The sequence below is a fragment of the Hemitrygon akajei genome, chromosome 4 (assembly GCF_048418815.1).
Source record: "Hemitrygon akajei chromosome 4, sHemAka1.3, whole genome shotgun sequence".
Taxonomy (NCBI): domain Eukaryota; kingdom Metazoa; phylum Chordata; class Chondrichthyes; order Myliobatiformes; family Dasyatidae; genus Hemitrygon; species Hemitrygon akajei.
Window position 1 is genome coordinate 36,865,261 of NC_133127.1, and position 18,685 is coordinate 36,883,945.

General features: G+C 42.1%; 1 protein-coding gene across 3 annotated transcripts in view; it reads left to right on the top strand.

The window, feature by feature from the left end:
• Nucleotides 1-3,023: 3,023 nt before the first annotated feature.
• Nucleotides 3,024-18,685, top strand: part of g3bp2a (G3BP stress granule assembly factor 2a) — a 38,797-nt gene continuing 23,135 nt past the window's right edge. For 2 of the 3 annotated variants that reach the window (XM_073042353.1, XM_073042355.1), the window contains exons 1-2: nucleotides 3,025-3,240; nucleotides 6,620-6,738. In XM_073042353.1, the coding sequence (XP_072898454.1) occupies nucleotides 6,644-6,738 (95 nt within the window). In that variant the 5' untranslated portion in view covers nucleotides 3,025-3,240; nucleotides 6,620-6,643. Of the gene's footprint in view, nucleotides 3,334-6,619; nucleotides 6,739-18,685 lie in introns of all 3 variants that reach the window. The other variant, XM_073042354.1, reaches the window with a different exon arrangement.

An 18,685-nucleotide genomic window follows, 5' to 3' on the forward strand; every position in this document is an offset into this window, starting at 1 on the left:
AACTTACTCCGCATCTCTGTTTTAAAAGGATGTCCCTCAATCCTGAGGCTGTGCCCTCTTGTCCTAGACTCCCCCACCATGGGAAACATCCTTTCCACATCTATTCTGTCTAAGCTTTTCAACCTTTGAAAGGTTTCAATGAGATCCCACCTCATCCTTCTAAGTTCCAACAAGTACGGACCCAGAGCTATCAGAAGTTCCTCATATGATAACCCTTTCATTCCCTGAATCATCCTTGTGAACCTCCTCTGAACCCTCTCCAATGCCAGCACATCCTTTCTTGGATAAGGAGCCCAGAACTGTTCACAATACTCAAGGTGAGGTCTCACTAGTGTCTTATAAAGCCTCAGCATCACATCCTTGTTCTTGTGTTCTCGACCTCTTAACATTAATGCTAATATTGCATTTGGCTTCCTCACCACTGACTCTACCTGCACATTAACCTTTAGGGTGTTTTGCACAAGGACTCCTAAGTCCCTCTGCATCTCAGATTTTTGGATTTTCTTCCCATTTAGAAAATAGTCCGCACATTTATTTCTTCTACCAAAGTGCATGAGCGCGCATTTTCCAACATTGTATTTCATTTGCCACTTTCTTGCCCATTCTCCTAATCTAAGTCCTTCTGCATCCTATCTGTTTCCTCAAAACTACCTGCCCCTCCACCAATCTTTGTATCATCTGCAAACTTGGCAACAAAGCCATCTGTTCCATCATCTAAATCATTGATATACAGCAGAAAAAGAAGCGGTCCCAACATCAACCCCTGTGGAACACCACTAGTCACTGGCAGCCAACCAGAAAAGGATCCTTTTATTCCCACAAGCTGCCTCCTACCAATCAGCCAATGCTCTAACCACGTTAGTAACTTTCCTGTAACACCATGGGCTCTTAACTTGGTAAGCAGCCTGATGCACCATCAATAACTCTCGGCGACGTGAGGCGAGATATCGGCTTTTATTGGCTGGAAGAAAGAACAAGCAGCAATTGACCACCACACTACATCCTGGAGACTGAGGCTGGGGCTGTGTCTCCAATCGCCTTTATACCGGGGTCCGTGGGAGGAGCCACGGTCAGTGGGAGGAGCCACAGGAGCAGTCAGCGGGGGGGGGGGGGGGGCGTGTCCAGACAGGTATATGTAGTTCACCACACAGCCTCATGTGTGGCACCTTATCAAAAGCCGTCTGAAAGTCCAAATACACCAAATCCACTGCATTCCCTTTATCTATCTTAATTGTAATCTTCTCAAAGAATTCTTACAGGTTCATCAGGCAAGATTTTTCCTGAAGGAAACCATGCTGATTTTGTCCTATCTTGTCCCATGTCATCAAGTACTCCATAACCTCATCCTTAATAATTGACTCCAACATCTTCCCAATCACTGAGGTCAGGCTAACTGGTCTATAATTTCCTTTCTGCTGCCTTCCTCCCATCTTAAAGAGTGGATATAGGTGTCTTTATTGTTCAGATGCCTCAATGTGAGTGGAGATGTGGACAATCATAGATTTGTTTCAGCAGTTGCAGTGGATCATGGTTGTCTGGGAGGCTGTACATTAATAGCCTCTGGAAGCAGTTCATGGTGGTAGATGTCAGAACTAGTGGCCTGTAGTTGTTAAGGGATGTTACCCCTGTTTTTCTTTGGTATCGGGATGATAGTGGTCTTCCTAAGGCAGGTGAGAACCACAGACTTAGGCAGGGAGATACAAGTACACCTACCAGCTGACCTGTGCAGGGACAGATGCTTCCTGCGGGTTGAATCTCTGCAGACTGATGTTACACCTATAACGGTGACTGCAGGTTCAGGGAGAACTTGGCCAGGCTCGGGTTCTTATTTCTTGCAATGAGGGGTATAGAAATGTTTAAATTATGACAGTCATCCTTAAGGTGAATGGTGACAGTCTCTTCCCCAATGTAGGAGGGTCCAAAACTAGGGGTACAACCTCTTTCTGTAGTCCTGTCCCTCCAGTACTGTTAACATCCCTGTAAATCTTCTCAGCACTCTAACCAGTTTAACCACATCTTTCCTACAACAACATGACCCAAAATTGTACATAGTGCTCCAAGTGTCTCTTCACCAACTACTTTCACAGGTGTGACATAATGTGTCAGCTTCTTATCTTGGTGCTCTGATTGAAGGCTGGTATGCTAAATATAAGATTTCATCATCCTGTCTACCTGTGATGCCACCTTCAATGATCCTTGCACTTGTACTCCGAGATTCTTTTTCTACATCTCGTCCACCGAGATGTAATACTGAGCATCATAGGAAGTCATTCCTACCTGTGGCCATCGAACTTTACAACTCCACAACTCCTTCCTCGGAGTGTCAGACACCTTGAGCCAACAGGCTGGTCCTGGACTTATTTCCACTTGGCATGATTAACTTATTATTTAATTATTTATGGTTTTATATTACTATATTTCTTCACTATTCTTGGTTGCTGCGGCTGTAACGAAACCCAGTTTCCCTCGGGATCAACAAAGTATGTCTGTCTGTCTTTTCCATTACACTCCTTAGTGCCCCACCATTCAAAGTATGTTCTACTACGTGGTTGCTACCACATGAAGACCAGCAAAAATGTGGTCAGGTGGGTGCGTCTCTTGGCTTAGAAATAGATCTGGAGGAAGTCCTGATGAAGAATTTCATCCTGGAACTTCGACAGTCTATTTCCCCTCACAGATGCTGAATTCCTGTTGAATTCCTCCAGCATCTTTGGTGTTATGCCTTGCCTAGTCTTGCTTCGCAGACACAGTCAGTGGGACATTTCCAAGGTACTATGGCCTTGTAAACACAAACGATTCTGCAGATGCTGGAAATCCAGAGCAATAAACACAAAATGCTGGCGGTACTCTGCAGGTCAGGCAGCATCTATGGAAAAGAATAAATAGTCAATGTTTCGGGTTTCTCCAGCATTTTGTGTGTACTGCCACTGATGATTGCCATTCGGTTCACTCATGGTCAATCAGCTGACTGGGTCAGGGATTGGCTACTTCAGAGAGGCGATCTACTGGGCATCCATGACAGAAATCAGAGGAGCAAGTCAAGAGGATCGGCTACCCTTTGATACCTTCCGCCGGGAATCGTTTACACTAGGTCCCCGGACCGGATAGACAGGGACTCCACGCATCCGGAAAGTTTTTGCGAGGACACCAGTCGGACTCTTTTGGTGACGCACACGGCAACGGCGGCCTCCCGGTGTGGTTCTCGGTCAGTCAGTCGGTCGGTCGGATCGGATAGCGCAGGTACCCGAGGCTGCCGGTGGCGGAAATGGTTTGGCCGCACCCAACGGGAGGGCCCGCTCCTCGCCTGCCGCAGCCTGAGACCCGGGCCCCGCGGTGCGTGGGTGTGGAGGGCCGGGGAGACGGTCAGGGGCCGGGGTCGGACTATGCCGCGATGTCCACCTCGACGGGAGGCGGGCTGGTTCTGGACGGCGCTGGGAACATGCGGTGATCGCAGGCGGTCTTTAGCCACAGTGCTGGGCGGCCATGAGGCGGGAGCGTGGTCGGGCCAAGGCTTTACGCAGCTTAATCCCCTCCGTGTGCTTGGCCTAGCCCTGCGCACCGACTCGCCCCTGCGTGTAGCCCGACCAGCGGTGGAATGAGTAGTTAGTGGTTCGGCGGGAACTCCTCAGCTCTGGCTCTCCCTCATGAGGGCGGCCTCTCCCTTGCGTGGAGTCCTGCAGAGACTAGACCCGCAGATACTTCCCCTTCCCAATGTGGGTCTCTTTCCTGGTCGGGGGGATTGGGGAGAACGGAAGGTTAGACTAAAGGTGGATAACACACGAGGGTGATGGGGTGGGGTGGGGTGGGGGGGGGGGGGGAGAGGTGTGGAGACGCGCCTGCAGCAGGGTCGGCTCTTTCTGTGCTACAATTATTTGAATTCAGTGCTTACATTTATCTATAAAATCTAGAGGTGAACGCGTTAGGAAATAAAATTTGGTATTCTTAAACCATTGAAGCTTAAGGAGAGATTTAATAAATCTTTTCCAAATATAGGGCTTTGTTTTTTTTAAATGAGAAATGTTTCTCATAATATGTAACAGAGAGAAGACTTGTAAATTGCATAAAACACATTGATTTGTGATCTGAATGTGATGTTTGAAAGAATGGTGGAAACAGATTCAATAATGTTTGAAAACGTATTGAATAATTTTGTGAAAACAATCTTGCCCAACAGTGGGAAACCCATGTGGAGCAATTCTAGTTTGTTCATTGTGTTTTTAAAATAATGTAATAAGTAGATTTTTTATGGAATTGTTCCAGTGCCTAGTTTTGTAAACTACAGGTAGGCACATGTGCCTATTTATTTCTCCTTGGTTAGGACTTTAGTACTTGCTGTGCATTTCTTAGGAATGTTTCTTGGGCTGACAACAGCAGGTGTCAAGACTCATAAGGGAACAAATGCTAATTTTCCCAAATCCCACTGAATCCACTGGTAGGAAAGCAAATTAGCACCAATGTTCTCAGCACAGACCTTAATTACAGTCAGTTGCCTCTTTTGAGCATCCATGTTATTTGCATGCCTGGCACTAGACTCCTAAAGAGAGACACTCTGTTCTAAGTTCTTTTATAGTAAGAGTATACCTGATGGAAAGAGGAAAAGATTCAAAGTTATACATAAAGCCTCTTTGGAAAAAACGCATCACTCATTCTTTTGGCCTATGACCCCATAAATTGACGAAAGAGTCTGAGTTGGGTCTAAGAACTTGAAGTCCAGGCGTCAAAAGCATACAGAAGCTTAGTGTAAAAGACACGCGAGTGTGTGATTTGCCAAACCATCAGGTTTCCCACCATCTTAAGTACCTGCACATCTGTCCCATTGTCTTTAGGTTCCACATTAGCTTTATCTATCACCTCATAACACCGAATTTGAATGGACAATTACCTTTTGTGACTGTGCTGTGCTTGAAGAGTGAGATCATCAATAGTTATGAAGTGCATTTTGCAAGAAAAGTGAACTGATAGTTCGGTTCACATCCATGACATTGTCTACTTGTCCAGTGTAAACTTTATTTCAGGTCGTATAATTAAAATAATTTAAATCTTGTGTAGTGTGTATCAAATTAGATAATCTTTGAAATGGAAAATCAAAATCAGTTAGGTTGGCAATATGTTATTGCTTGAAGGATTTTGGTTTACTGCAGTCTTTTAGACCTGGTCGACAGAAGACACCGGCTCATCGTAGATTATATTCAGCAAGGGTGCACCATCACTGAAACTTCCACAATTTCTCTGTCTGCAACACTGTACCTCTCCAATACGATTGCCAATAGTGGATGTAATCCATAGAACAATGGGAAACTGTTCAAATTATAACATTTTCACTCCTGGATTAAGAACACCCCAATCCCATTGAGCTGCTGTATGAAAGTTATAGTTGCATGTGTGTGTGCAAACTTGGAGGCCAAGCCTCAAGCCAGTATCAATGATTGAAGTGTTTAAGAGAATGAGCCTTTCATTTAACATTTGCAAAACAAAATCCTATATCAATTTTCCCTTTGCTGAACTGCACTGCCCTTCACTAAAGATCCATGATGTGATCCTGAAAAATTGGACTATTTCCCAGTCTCAATCAAGATCAATTGATGTTTGCTGCCTTTAAGTCAAAGAAACATTGGTGAAAGTCACCCTTGCATTCAGGGCATGGCGCAGTCTTTGGATGTCTGAGAAATGGGGTCTTTGTAGGTCAAGGTCAGGTACAAAACTTGTAATCTATCAGGCAACATTGATTTTTGCCATCCAATATGCTTTTAAGAGATGGACTAGCCAGGCATCTTAAAAGGCTAAGGAAATACCATCAACAGTGGTTCCATTAAATCTTCCAAATCCACTGGCCGGATAAATAGAACAAAGTCAGTGTCCTCTCCTAAACAATATTACACTAATTTGGTTCAGATGTACAGACCATGTTATTCATATGCCTGACCCTGGACTCTTAACGTACATACCCTAATCTATACTTTTTTTTTAGGTGGCAGAAGAAATTGGTCAAAGCTTTCTTGGCAATGTAGACCAAAGGCAATGAATGATGGGAATCACTGGCCATGAGTATTGCAAATAAGAAAGAACATTTGGGCTAACACTTGAACGTTGAGTCCTTTTGTTTGGAGTTCAGAGAAGCGCACTGTAAATGCTACCATCTTGCTCCCTTGTCATGCTAATACTTTCAGCCCAACCGCCTGAGTCTGTGGGTATCATATGAGCTTTATCACTTCAGTGACCAAGGAACTGGAGTGGAAGCACTTCACTCTCAGCTCAAGGGACCACTAAAGAGAATTGTGCATGGATTTTCTTTTCATAACTTGCAACTGCTTTCCATTTGTTGCAGCGTTTTTCTAAATGTTGTTATTGGGAGCTTTTGCAGTAGTTTCTGTTTACACTTTAAATACATATTAAAGTATATTGAATTTGTTGGGTCCACCCTTCCGTTTTTGTTTCACATTGTTAATAAGTTTTGTTTAGAATAGAGATGTCTTCAGACTGGAACATCAGTGAGGATGTGCTTTCTTTGTCTCTGTAATGGGTTTCAGGGCACATAGAATGGGGAAAATGAGATAACCATGCTGATTTGTTGCACATTTACAGGAAAAGGAAGTAAACAATTAACACCTTTCTTCTTCAGTAAGCGTCATTGTGTACCAAAGAAATGGTGATGGAGAAGCCAAGTCCCCTGCTTGTCGGGCGGGAGTTTGTGAGGCAGTACTATACCTTGCTGAACAAGGCACCAGACTTCTTGCACAGGTATTTATTTTTAACTTATTCTTGTTATCTGAATTATTTCAAAAGATATTTTCCATAATGCTGAATGCTACAGAGTTGAGCCATATGTTTTAGCTCCATTATTTTCTCCTGTTGGGGGGGGGGACTTGTATTTCTATAGCAACTCTCACCATTTTTATAGCCAAGATCAAGTAAAAACAGAAGGTGCTGGAAGTCTGAAATAAAAACTGAATGCTAAAATCATTCAGCAATGAGGCAAAATTTTTGGGAGAAACAAAGTTTTTTTCTGAAACAAAGGTTTTCAGGTCACGTTTTCAGGTTTGAAACAAGAAAACAAGTATTATTAAATTGCAGAGAAGACAGGGAAGGGTGGCAGAAAGGAGAGCATGTTTGCAATCTTATGAAGCCATGATTGGCGTGGCAATAAATTGTAAATCTTAAAAGTTGCAGCTCCACTTAAGTGAGTTAAAGGGAATTTAGGGTGATTATACAGAATCAGGTTTATTATCACCAATATTTGTTGTAGAAACATAGAACATAGAAAACCTACAGCACAATACAGGCCCTTCAGCCCACAAAGCTGTGCCAAACATGTCCTTACCTTAGAACTACCTCGGCTTACCCATAGCCCTCTATTTTTCTAAGCTCCATGTGTCCATCCAGGAGTCTTTTAAAAGACCCCATTGCTTCCGCTGCCACTGGTAGACCATTCCATGCACTCACCACTCTGGGGGGAAAAAAAACAACTACTTACCCCTGACATCTCTGAACCTGTTTCCAAGCACCTTAAAATTATGCCCTCTTGTGCTAGCCATTTCAGCCCTGGGAACAAGCCTCCAACTATCCACACGATCAATGCTTCTCATTGTGAGACAGCAAGACATAAAAATTGCAAAAGAGTAGCAGCGAAGTAGTGTTCATGGGTCATGTAGAAATTTGAAGGTATAGGGATGAAGCTCTTCGTAAAATGTTGAGTGTGTGTCTTTAGCCTCCTGTATCACCTCCCTGACGGTACTGGTTACGAGGGCATGTCCCACATGGTGAGAGTATGTTGTCTTCTTGAGGCACCACCTTTTGAAGATGCTCTTATGGGGAGGATGGAGCTTGTTGAGTCTAGCCTCTGCAGGCTCTTTTGTCCGTATACCTTGGTTGTGTTGCTGCCTGAGGCTCTAATCAGAATGCTCTCCATCGTTCATCAGTAGGAATTTGCAAGAATCTTTAATAACATGCTAAAACTCCCAATGAAGTATAACTACTGGTGTGGCATCAGTGTGTGTGGGATCCAGGACAGATCCTCTAAGATGTTAACACCCAGGAACTTGAAACTGATCATACTTTCCACTGCTGATCCCTTAATGAAGATTGGTGTGTGTTCTCCCAACCTCCCTTTCTGAAGTCCACAATCAATTCCTTGTGCTTGTTGACATTGAGTGACAGCGTGTTGCAAATATTGCAGCAGCTCATGGTGGGCTGATGGAGAGAGGAAAAATTGAGGATGGCTGAGTTGCAACAAAAAAGGCCAGTTCTGAGACAGACAGAGCAAATGACTTAATTTAAGTTGGACACATTGGTATCCTTGTCTCAAAAGAGAGAGTGCAAGAAAGGTCCACCAGTCTGCTAGCTTGGTTCTTGAAGTGATGTATGAGGGAAGTGTTTTCTAGAGTTTAGAAGAATGAGAAGTAATGTCACTGAAACTTCAAAACAAAATCTTTCAGGGCTTGGCAGGGAGGGTGCAGGAAGATGTTGAGAAGTCATAGCCCTAGGATAATGGGAGGGTAATTTGTGTGTGAGATGGGAAGTTTCTTTATTCAAAGTTTGGTATCCTCTACTCTGGAAATCTGTAGAAATCAGCCATGCGTTAACTCCAAACAGAGGTCAATAAGCTTTTGGATATTAAGGGAATACATGGATGTTAGGATAATGTAGGAAAATGGAACTGTAATAGAAGATGAGCTGTGATTTTTGATGAAAGGCAAAGCAGGCTTGAGGAGCCAAGTGGTCTGCTCCTAAATCTTTTATCTTATCAGCATGGTTAATGAACAAGATCTGGAGATTTAGAAATTTGTTGCTTTTTGCATTATCTTAATATTCATCAGCTGGTTGGACACTGTTAAACCTACTTTTATATTCAGCTGAGTGTTTAATAGAGTTGACACTAGCCTGAGAGATATCCATTTGTTTCGGCTAGTTTAGCTAGTTCAGTGTCCACATTTACTAGACCTGGGTAGTTTAACAAATGTGGACTGGGAATGGTTATTTCAATAAGCATGTACCTCATGCCCTGGGCACCTTTGGTATGAAAGCCATTTCTGTCTTGATAATTTTTGACTGTTCTAGTGGCTTATCCAAAATCTAAGTTAATTCATCAAGTAACTCCGTCAGTGCGGTATAAATGTGAACAGCCATCTGTTTTGCTGTTAAGCTGCCTTGATTCTGTTAGGTGCTGTGTTGGAAGCTATTACTGGGAGTACTAATGAGGCTTATTTTCTGTGGGGAAAAATAAGCCTCCTTGGGGCAGGTGATATCTACTTTCAGAAAGGCAGCTCTCTAACAAAGTCTGAATAGAATACAATCAAAAACATATAGAATGCACAGAATCCAATGCATATAATATCTGACCATGTTAGGGAGCTGGAACTGGATGACCTTCAACTCATTTGGAAGAATGAGGAGTTGATAGATTGGAACTACAGAGAGATAGTCACCAGTAAGTTGTAGGAGGCAGGTAGCTGGGTGACTGTCAGGAGAAGGAAAGGGAATAGGCAGTTAATGCAGAGCACCTCTGGCATTACTCTCAATAACGAGTATACCACTTTTGATATTGTTGGGTGTACATCCTACCAGGGGAAAGCTGCAGAGACTGAGTCTGGCTCTGTGGCTCAAGGGAAGTAGGGAGAAGAGAGTGTTGGTGATAGGGAAACAGACGGGAGATGTTGTGGCCACGATAGAGGCTCGAATGGTATATTGCCTCCCAAGTGCCAGGGTCAGGGATGTTTCTGATCAGATTTGCAGCATTCTTATGGGGTATGGTGAACAGCCAGAAGTCATGGTATATATTGCTACCAATGACATTGGTAGGAAAACGGATGAGGTCCTGAAGAGAGAAATATAGGGAGCTGAAAAGCAGGACCTCAAGGGTAGTAATTTCTGGATTGCTGTTTGTGCCATGCGCCAGTAAGAATAGGCTGATTTGGCAGATGAATGTGTGGCTGAAGAATTGATGTAGGTGGGTAGTGTTTCAGGTTTTTAGGTCATTAGGATCTCCTCGGGGAAAGGTATGACCTGTACAAATGGGATGGTTTGTACCTGAGCTTAAGGAGGACCAATATCTTTGTGTAATTGTTTGCTAGAGCTGTTGGGGAAGGTTAAAAATGGTTTGACTGGAGTATGGGAACAAGAGTGACAGGCCAGGAGATGGGCCATTTGTATAAAAGTGGATGCAGCATGTAGGAAGACTGAGAGGAAGGATTGGCAATGGATAGAGCAAAATTGCAGTCAGTGGGATAGGTTGAAGTGTTTATTTTAGTTCAAGAAATACCAAGAGCAAAGGTGATGAACTTAGTATGGATCACTTCAAAGAACTATGAAGTTGTGGCCATTAGATACTTGGCTGTCTCAAAGGTAGGAATGTTCTGCGGTTTAGATGTTTCAAGTAGAGGTAAGAGGTGTGGGAGTGGTACTCCAAATCAGAAGGGGAAGTTGTTGTGGAGGGATTGTCTACTGAGTCAGTGTGGGTGTGTTCAATTGAAATTATTAACCTGCTCAGTTGAGGAAAAAACACCAGAGACACAAAATTACCTCTGAAGTGATTTTTATTCAGAGAGGAGTTTGCAGCCACACGCACTTCGGGTGTAAGGTAGCCAACTCCCAATTTGTCGGTTTACAAAGGTCATACTTATACCCAAAAGCAGGGTACGACATTCACAAATATGTTACCGATTCAAATTCATCGATTGATTGGCTATCGCATAGTTAAGCATGCGAAATACTCGGAATGAGCATAGATGCAAGCGAAATACTTGGAATAAGTATAGACACAAGCAAAACACTCAAAATAGGTATATAGCTCAGATACTTTGCCAAACACATTGTCTTGTGGTGGTAAGGTTCCCCTTTCCTTGTTGCCATATTCATCTGGCATCCTATTTTAGTTACATGTTCCCTGTCCTCCGACACTTCCCCAATGACATACTCTGTCTCCAGTCTGGTATGCATACTTTGCTACACTTACCCCTCGACCCCCCCCTTCTACACGTACCCCTTACCCTCTTCACATTCTTAGGTGCAAAGGAGCATTCACTCTATAGGGAGTACACCCTATCCTCGTCAGATGCGGGGGATATGTTCCTCGCAGTCGGCGCATAATGTGAATAATTATTTAAATGGAGAAAATAAGGATGCGATCCAGAGGGCTTCCTAAATATGTTTTATCTGTAATTTATTCACATTTTCTTACCAATACAACACAAAAGCAGTACCACAAGGCAATATTTGTATTGTATTTCATCAATTTAAGGTAATATTCAATGTAATAAATCATAGAAAGTTAACATACTAGGGTGTACAGTACTCACCAACAGTGGCAGGTGTGTTCGCTCTGGGAGATGAGTGGATGTTGTGGTGTCGGGATCATATCAAGCACAGCAAGGGGTGAAGGAAGACTCACAGAACTCTTAGAACTGCCGGCAGCAGGAGATGACACCGGTTTGAAGAAAGTGGTGAGGGTTGTTTGCTTGGCAGCATTTTGTTTTTCAGCATAAATTTGCTTGTAGGGAAGGTTTGACGGCAGAGAACGACGGAAATGCTGACTCCGTTCTAAACTTGGGTCCATGTCCATTGCTATTTGTGGCAAGTGTTCCAACTTCCACCATTCCCTCACCGTTGGTAAACTCCCAGGATTTTCAAAATCGTCTGTTCCTTGCAGCATCTGAAAGATAGTTCGCCGTAAAAAAAAATACGCCTTGAATGTGAATCACACCTTGGTCGAGTGGCTGAATCAGTGATGTTGTATGAGGCGGTAGGTTACGTTAGGAGGAATGCTGTCCAAATGTTTAGGATGGGCTGGTGCATTGTCAAGCAACAAAAGAACTTTAAAGGCAAGGTTCCGTTCCTGGAAGTAGCGTCCCAGGGCTGTGTTACCTTCAGCTGATGCCACGCAGTTTATAATTTCCAATCTTTTTTCAAGTGTTAAAGTAGTTTTCTGCCACTCAGCTGATGACCCAGGACATGACGTCAGATGCTTAGGAAGCATAATTAAATATTTCAAGCACAAAATCACTGCTCTGTAGGTAAAAGCAACAAAAGTTTAAGAGCGCAAGATCGCACATCCACACCTTGCCAAAACCAATGCAAGACTAGTGGGAGTGAGATTGTGAGGCGCGCACACCTGACTTGTATTGGCGGGAAAGCGGTGCTCCTCGCATAATTGTGAGTTTTGGAACCATATAAGGAGATGTTGCTAGAAATATGTTACTTGCATAACTATGAATCCAAATAGTCTGAAGACGCATATAACGAGGATATGGTGTATTCTATAGACACCTCCTCCCCAATAGAAACGGAAACACCAAGGAGGTAGGTAGGTAGTCGGGAGGTAGTTTTGGAAAGGTGCAAATGTAACGGTTTTTATTTTGACTTTGACTTCCCAAATATTGATTGGCGCCTCAGCGCAAAAGCTTTAGATCGAGCGGAATTAGGTGTGAACTACACCATAATTGTCATTGACTTCTTCAAGACCAGTGTGGATGAGTGTGTGCCTTTGAGAACAGACTGGACATCCCAAATCAAAAGCCGTTGATGAACCAGAGTTCAATGATTTATTAAGGGCTAGATCTGTAGTATTCAAGACTGGTGATCCAGAACTATATAAGAAGTCTAGGTACCACCTACAGAAGGCTATTTAACAACAGTTCCAGTTGAGCTTAGAGAGGGAATCAGCAGGTTAGCTCTGGCACGGTTTGCAGGCCATTGCATACTTCCTGTAAAGTGAAACCTAACAACATGAATGGCTGTGATACTTCACTCCAGTTGTTCTTAACACCTTTTATGCACACTTTGAAAGAGGGAATAAAACTACACCTGTGCAGCATCTGGTGACCTTTGTCTCGAAGACTGACTTCAGAACGTCTTTCAAGAGGGTGAGCCCTCGCAAAATGTCAGGTCCTGATCGTGTACCAGGTAGGGCTCTGAAAACCTGTGCCAACCAAATAGCGGGAGTGTTCAAGGACATATTCAACCTCTCAGAGATTCCCACCTGTTTCAAAAGGACAACAATCAAACCAATGCCAAAATAGAGCAGGGTGAGCTCGTCAGCAACTATCGCCCGGTGGTACTCTCATCTACTGTGATCAAGTGCTTTGAAAGGTTGGTCATGGCTAGAATCAACTGCCTATGGAAGGACCCACTGCAACTTGCATATCACCAAAATAGTAAGGCTGCTGTTTATTGATTACAGCTCAGTATGTTACACAATCATGCCCCCAGTTCTAATCAACAAACTCCAAAACTTGGGCCTCTGTGCCACCATCTGCAACTGGATCCTTGACTTGCTAACCAGGAGATCAGTCTGCGGATGGAAATATCTCCTTGCTGACAGTCAACACTGGCGCACCTTAAGGATGCATGGTTAGCCCACTATTCTGCACCCACACTAAACACAACTCAAATGCCATCTATAAATTTGCCAAGGACCCAACTATATTGTTGGCAGAATTTCAGATGGTGATAAAGAGGGTTACAAGAATGAGACAGATCAGCTGGTTGAGTGGTGTCACAGCAACAACCTAATGTCAGTAAGACCAGAAAATTAATTGTGGACTTCAGGAAGGGGAAGTAAAAGGAACACACACCAGGCCTCATTGAGCTATCAGCAGTGGAAAGGGTGAGCATTTTCAAATACCTGTTTTTCAGCATTTCTGAGAATCTATCCTGGGGACCAACATATTGCTGTAATTATAAGAAAGGCACAACAGCAGCTATATTTCATTAGGTGTTTGGGAACAATTGGTATGTCACAGCACACGCAAATTTCTACAGATGTACCATGGAAAGTATTCTAACTATTTGCATCACCATCTGGTGTGGAAGGTCTACTGCACAGTATCGGGAAAAGCTGCAGAAAATTATAAACTCAGCCAGCTCCATGGACACTAGCCTCTCCAGTATTGAGGACACCTTCAATGTGCGATACCTCAAAAAAGGCAACATCCATCATTAAGGACCCCTTATCACCCAAGATGTGCTCTCTTATTGCTACCATCAAGGTACAGGAGCCTGAAGACACACTTGTTTCAGGAACAGCTTCTTCTCGTCAGCCATCAGATTTCTGAATGGACAGTGTACACTGTCGCTATTTTGTTTGCTCTCTTTTTGCACTCATTATATACATACAATATGAGTATGTTTTAATATAATTATTGTGATTTATAGTTTTTATTATTGTGTGTTGTACTGCTACTACAAAACAAAATTTCTCTAAGTATTAGATTCTAATTCTCGAATTATTTTATTGGGGCAGGGCTAATTTTGGTGGTATTGGGTAGGAATTTGGGAGTGTAAATTGATAACAGATGTACTTGGGAAAATGCCCTATGGATATGTGGAGGTTATTTAGGGAGTACTTGCATGAGGTTCTGGATAGGTTTGACCCATTGAGGTAGGGAGAAGGTGATAGGGTGAAGAGGTTAACGAGATGTCAGATGTCTAGTCAAGCAGAAGAAAGAAGCATTCTTAAGGTTTAGGAAGCAAGAGTTAGTTACAAGGTAGCCAAGAAGGGGGCTTTAGAATGGGGAATGAGAAGGCCTTGGCAATTTAGGTTAATGAAAACCCCAAGGCATTCTACAGATAGAAAAACAGGAGGATGCTAGAGTGAGGATGGGACCAATCAGGGATAGAAGAAGGGGCATGTTCCTGGAGTCAGAAGAGCTGGAGAGGTCCTTAATGACTTATTTTGCTTCAGTCTTGATGTTGAGATGTTTGATGTCTGTTTGAGATGTTTGTGTAAATATTCCAATATTAAGAAAGATGATGTGCTGGAATTGTTGAAAAACATTAAGATGGATAAATCTCCCATGGCTGGACAGGATATTCCAATTTACTACAACAAGTGAGGGAGGAGACTGCTGTGTCGTTGGCGATGATCTTTGAATCCTCTTTTCTTTGGCCATGGGAGTGGTACCAGCAGATTTGGTGACAAGTGTTACTCCTTTGTGCAAGAAAGGAAAAAGGGATAACCCAGGGAATTGTAGACAACTGAGTCTTATGTCAGTAGTGGGCAAATTAATGGAGAGGACTCTTCAAGGTAGAATTTGAGCATTTGGAGGAAGATGGTCTGATTTGGAAGAAGGTGATTAGGAAAGTATATGTTATGCTGGCATCCTTTAGTCAGGGGATTGAGTTCAAGAGCCACAAAGTAATGTTGCAGGTCTATAACATACTGGTTAGACAACACTTGGCAGTTCTGGTTGCCTCATTGTAGGAAGGATGTGAAAACTTTAGGAATGAAGCTGGTTTGGTGCAATAATTTATAACTTAGTCATGACAAGGGACAAAGATAAATTATGGGTAAGGGTTTAAAATTGGGGCAAGACTAATATTAGTATGATCAAGATTTGATTTAATAACAGCAGACTGGAACTTGAATGTACATCATGAAGCCATGGGGAATATATTTAAAGGGTTCAGGGCTAACATGCTTTCACAGATGGGACTATCAAACCTAGAGCCTCTAGTGGACATGTTAATAGGATCACTTCTGAGGGACATTATGTCTCTTACTTTGAAAAGGCATAGATTTATTAAAGAAGAAAACAAAAATGCAGAGGCTGGAAACTAAATGAGAAATGGTGGAAGAACTCAACCAGTCAAATAGATCTGTTCTGTTGTAATGTCCCTCGCCCAAAACTTAACTGCTTCCTCTTTCCACAGATGTTGTTTGATTGGCTGAGTCTTCCAGCATTTTTCTTTTGATTTTTGTTAAAAGAAGGTAGTGTCTGACTAACTAAAATAAGTTGAGGAAGTAACTAGAGTAGATGAAGGGTTTCAGTTTTTAGTAATCTATATGGACATTTAGGAAGGTTGTTGATAAGATTGTGTATAGCAAGCTTCTCTTAAAAAGATAAGACCCACGTGAAATCCAAGCAAGAATGAGAAATTGGACACAAATTGCCTTGGTGGCTAGAATTAAGGGGTAGCTTTTGATGGATGTACATGTCACTGCAAAACTACTACCAACAGGTTCCATAAGGCTCAATACTCAGCTTTTTATAATAATGACTCAATTTTTTTTGGGGGGGGATTATAAAGACATTTGAAGGTAACAATAGATTTGACTCTGTTTGATAGTGAGAAGGAAATGTTTAGACTAGGTGGCACTTGGAAATTAATCCCAAGTGAATTTGGGATTGCATAGCAAGTAAATGTAGAATAAAATTGGAGGATGTTGAGTGATTTATAGAGGATCGAAGGAGTTTTGGAATGTTATTCTATAATAGCTGAAGTGCAGAGTACGGCCAATCCCTGCATTACATCATTTTAGATAATGGAAATTTGCCCTTGTAGAATTCACAGATTACTATCAAGGAGTCTGAGATGCAGAGCGTAAGTCTGTTCTTATGGAATTTATGAGGGGAAAAACCTTTATACGTAATGCAGCAAACACAAGGAAATCTGCAGATGCTGGAAATTCAAGCAACACACACAAAATGCTGGTGAAACGCGGCAGGCCAGGCAGCTGAAGAAGCACAGTCGACGTTTTGGGCTGAGACCCTTCATCAGGACTAGATGTCGACTGTGCTTCTTCCTATAGATGCTGCCTGGCCTTTTTGTGTGTGTTGTGTGTGTAGTTTACTGTGTTTGTAATTACCAGATACGTAGATCCTATTAGAATCATAGAGAATCACAGCACAACCAGGGGCCATTTCATCTTTCATTCCTGTGCTGGATGCTTGAAAGAAATTCCATTACTCTTTCTCTACAATCATGTTTTTGCTTACTTCTTCAATTCACCGTTTGTATGTCATTTAGAGACTGCTCCAATCTTCCAGGCAATATAGAACATAGAACAGTTTACTGCAAAAAAAAACAATATTCTGGAGAAGAAATGTCCATTTATGAGTTTTGAGTATTAATAGTTCTTCAGCTATTTAATTGCCTTGTGATTCTATTGCTAAGGTGTCATTGACTCAAATATTTTCTGAAAGGCATTGTATGTGGACAGTGTTTGAATGTTATAAATTGTTTGGGAACTTTGCTTAATGTATCATGCTTCTGTTTGTGAGGCAGTGAATTCAACCAAGATGTATTGTCATCACCTGATTTGAGTAATAGTGGTTGGAAGCTGCGGGTTTCAGGGACTTTGGCTTGAACTTGAATGCCAAATTAATTTGGCGTTTAATGTCCATGACACTTCCTGAAGTGTGTAACAGGTGACTCTGTTGATTGGCAACACAAAAAGCTGGAGAAACTCAGCAAGATATTACATTGCCATCTGTCTGTTCCTTTGACATCACCTAATTTGAGTAATAGTGGTTGGAAGCTACAGGTTTCCAGGACTTTGGATCGTGATTGAATGCCAAATTAATTTGGTATTTAATATCCATGTAGGCTAGACTCTTTCTGAAGTGCAACAGGTGCCTTTGTTGATCAGTAACACAAAAAGCTGGAGAAACTAAGCAGGTTAGGCAACATTTATGGAGGGGATTTAGAAAATTTATGTTTCTGGTCAAAATTCTTCATCAGAGCAGCTTTTTGCATTGCGCTACATTTTCAGCATCTGCAGCCTCTTGCATCTCCTGTGTTGTTTAGCTCCTGTTTGCTAATGGACTTGACCTTTGTGCTTTCTCTTTTTTCCCATCTATGTTGTGACATTGACCCAGTTTAAAATCTCTCTGTCACTCTGTCTCACATTTGGTGTGTGGATAAATTTGACGAGCAGTAACTCGATGTGTCTGAGTGTAAATGACATCACAGATACAAAGTTTGTGAGAGTCTTCTTCTCTTCATCCATGAGGATTTATTTGAGGTTGAATTATTGTGTAGTTCCTTGGTGTAAATCAACTGGAAAAATTATTGTGACTGAGTTAGGCCTCTTCCTGATTGAGCAAAATTGAGATGCAAAAGCAATTTTGCCAGGATGTTTGGGGTGGGGGGGGGGGGCTGTTAACTCAATAGCTCCATCTTTTCATAGTGTACAATTCACAGACAAAATATAATGACAAGATCATACTTTGAGCTTACCAAAGAGGGTGCTGTAGTTCTGAAAAGGGCAATCCTATCTTCCTTCTGAATTTATTGATCCAAGCTATCCTAGCAATTAATGTTACTGACTTTTGGAGTCTTGTGCAGCAATTGCTTTCACAATGATGGAGTATTTAAAAAAGTAAGTGTACTGCAGTAGTTGCGATACCTTTGCAGCAAATCACATCTATTGTCCTGTATAATCTCCATGACCTCAGCGGTAGTATTGTTGAGCATAAATTTTCTTGTCATTCTCTATAGTTGCTCTCATTTGAGTCTTCCATAGTGATGAACTAGAATGTCTCTGCATTAAAATGTGATTTGTAACAGTGTTGAGCTGAGCAACATCAACTCTGTCCGTTTTCAGTAATGCCACTCAGATATTGCAGACTGGAATGTGCTGTCCTTAAAAACATTGCTTCACCCCTTCAAAGAAACCAATTGTTTTGTACCACAAGCAAGAGCTTTAATGTTAATGTCTTTTTTTATTTGTGATTATCAGTTAATGTTTGCCAAGACTGTCTCTGCTGTGCCAATATTAATTCTACTCCAGTACCTGGTTGGTTAATTTTGTGCTGCCCTTGTTATTTGGCATATTTTGCAATACATGTTAGACAAGTTGCACATTATAACCCCAGAATTTTTTTTGGTTTTTCAAATGCATTGTTCTGGCAGGAGTCGTGTAACTTCAATGGACTTAGTGCTTCTATCCCTTGAATAAATGTCCAGCATT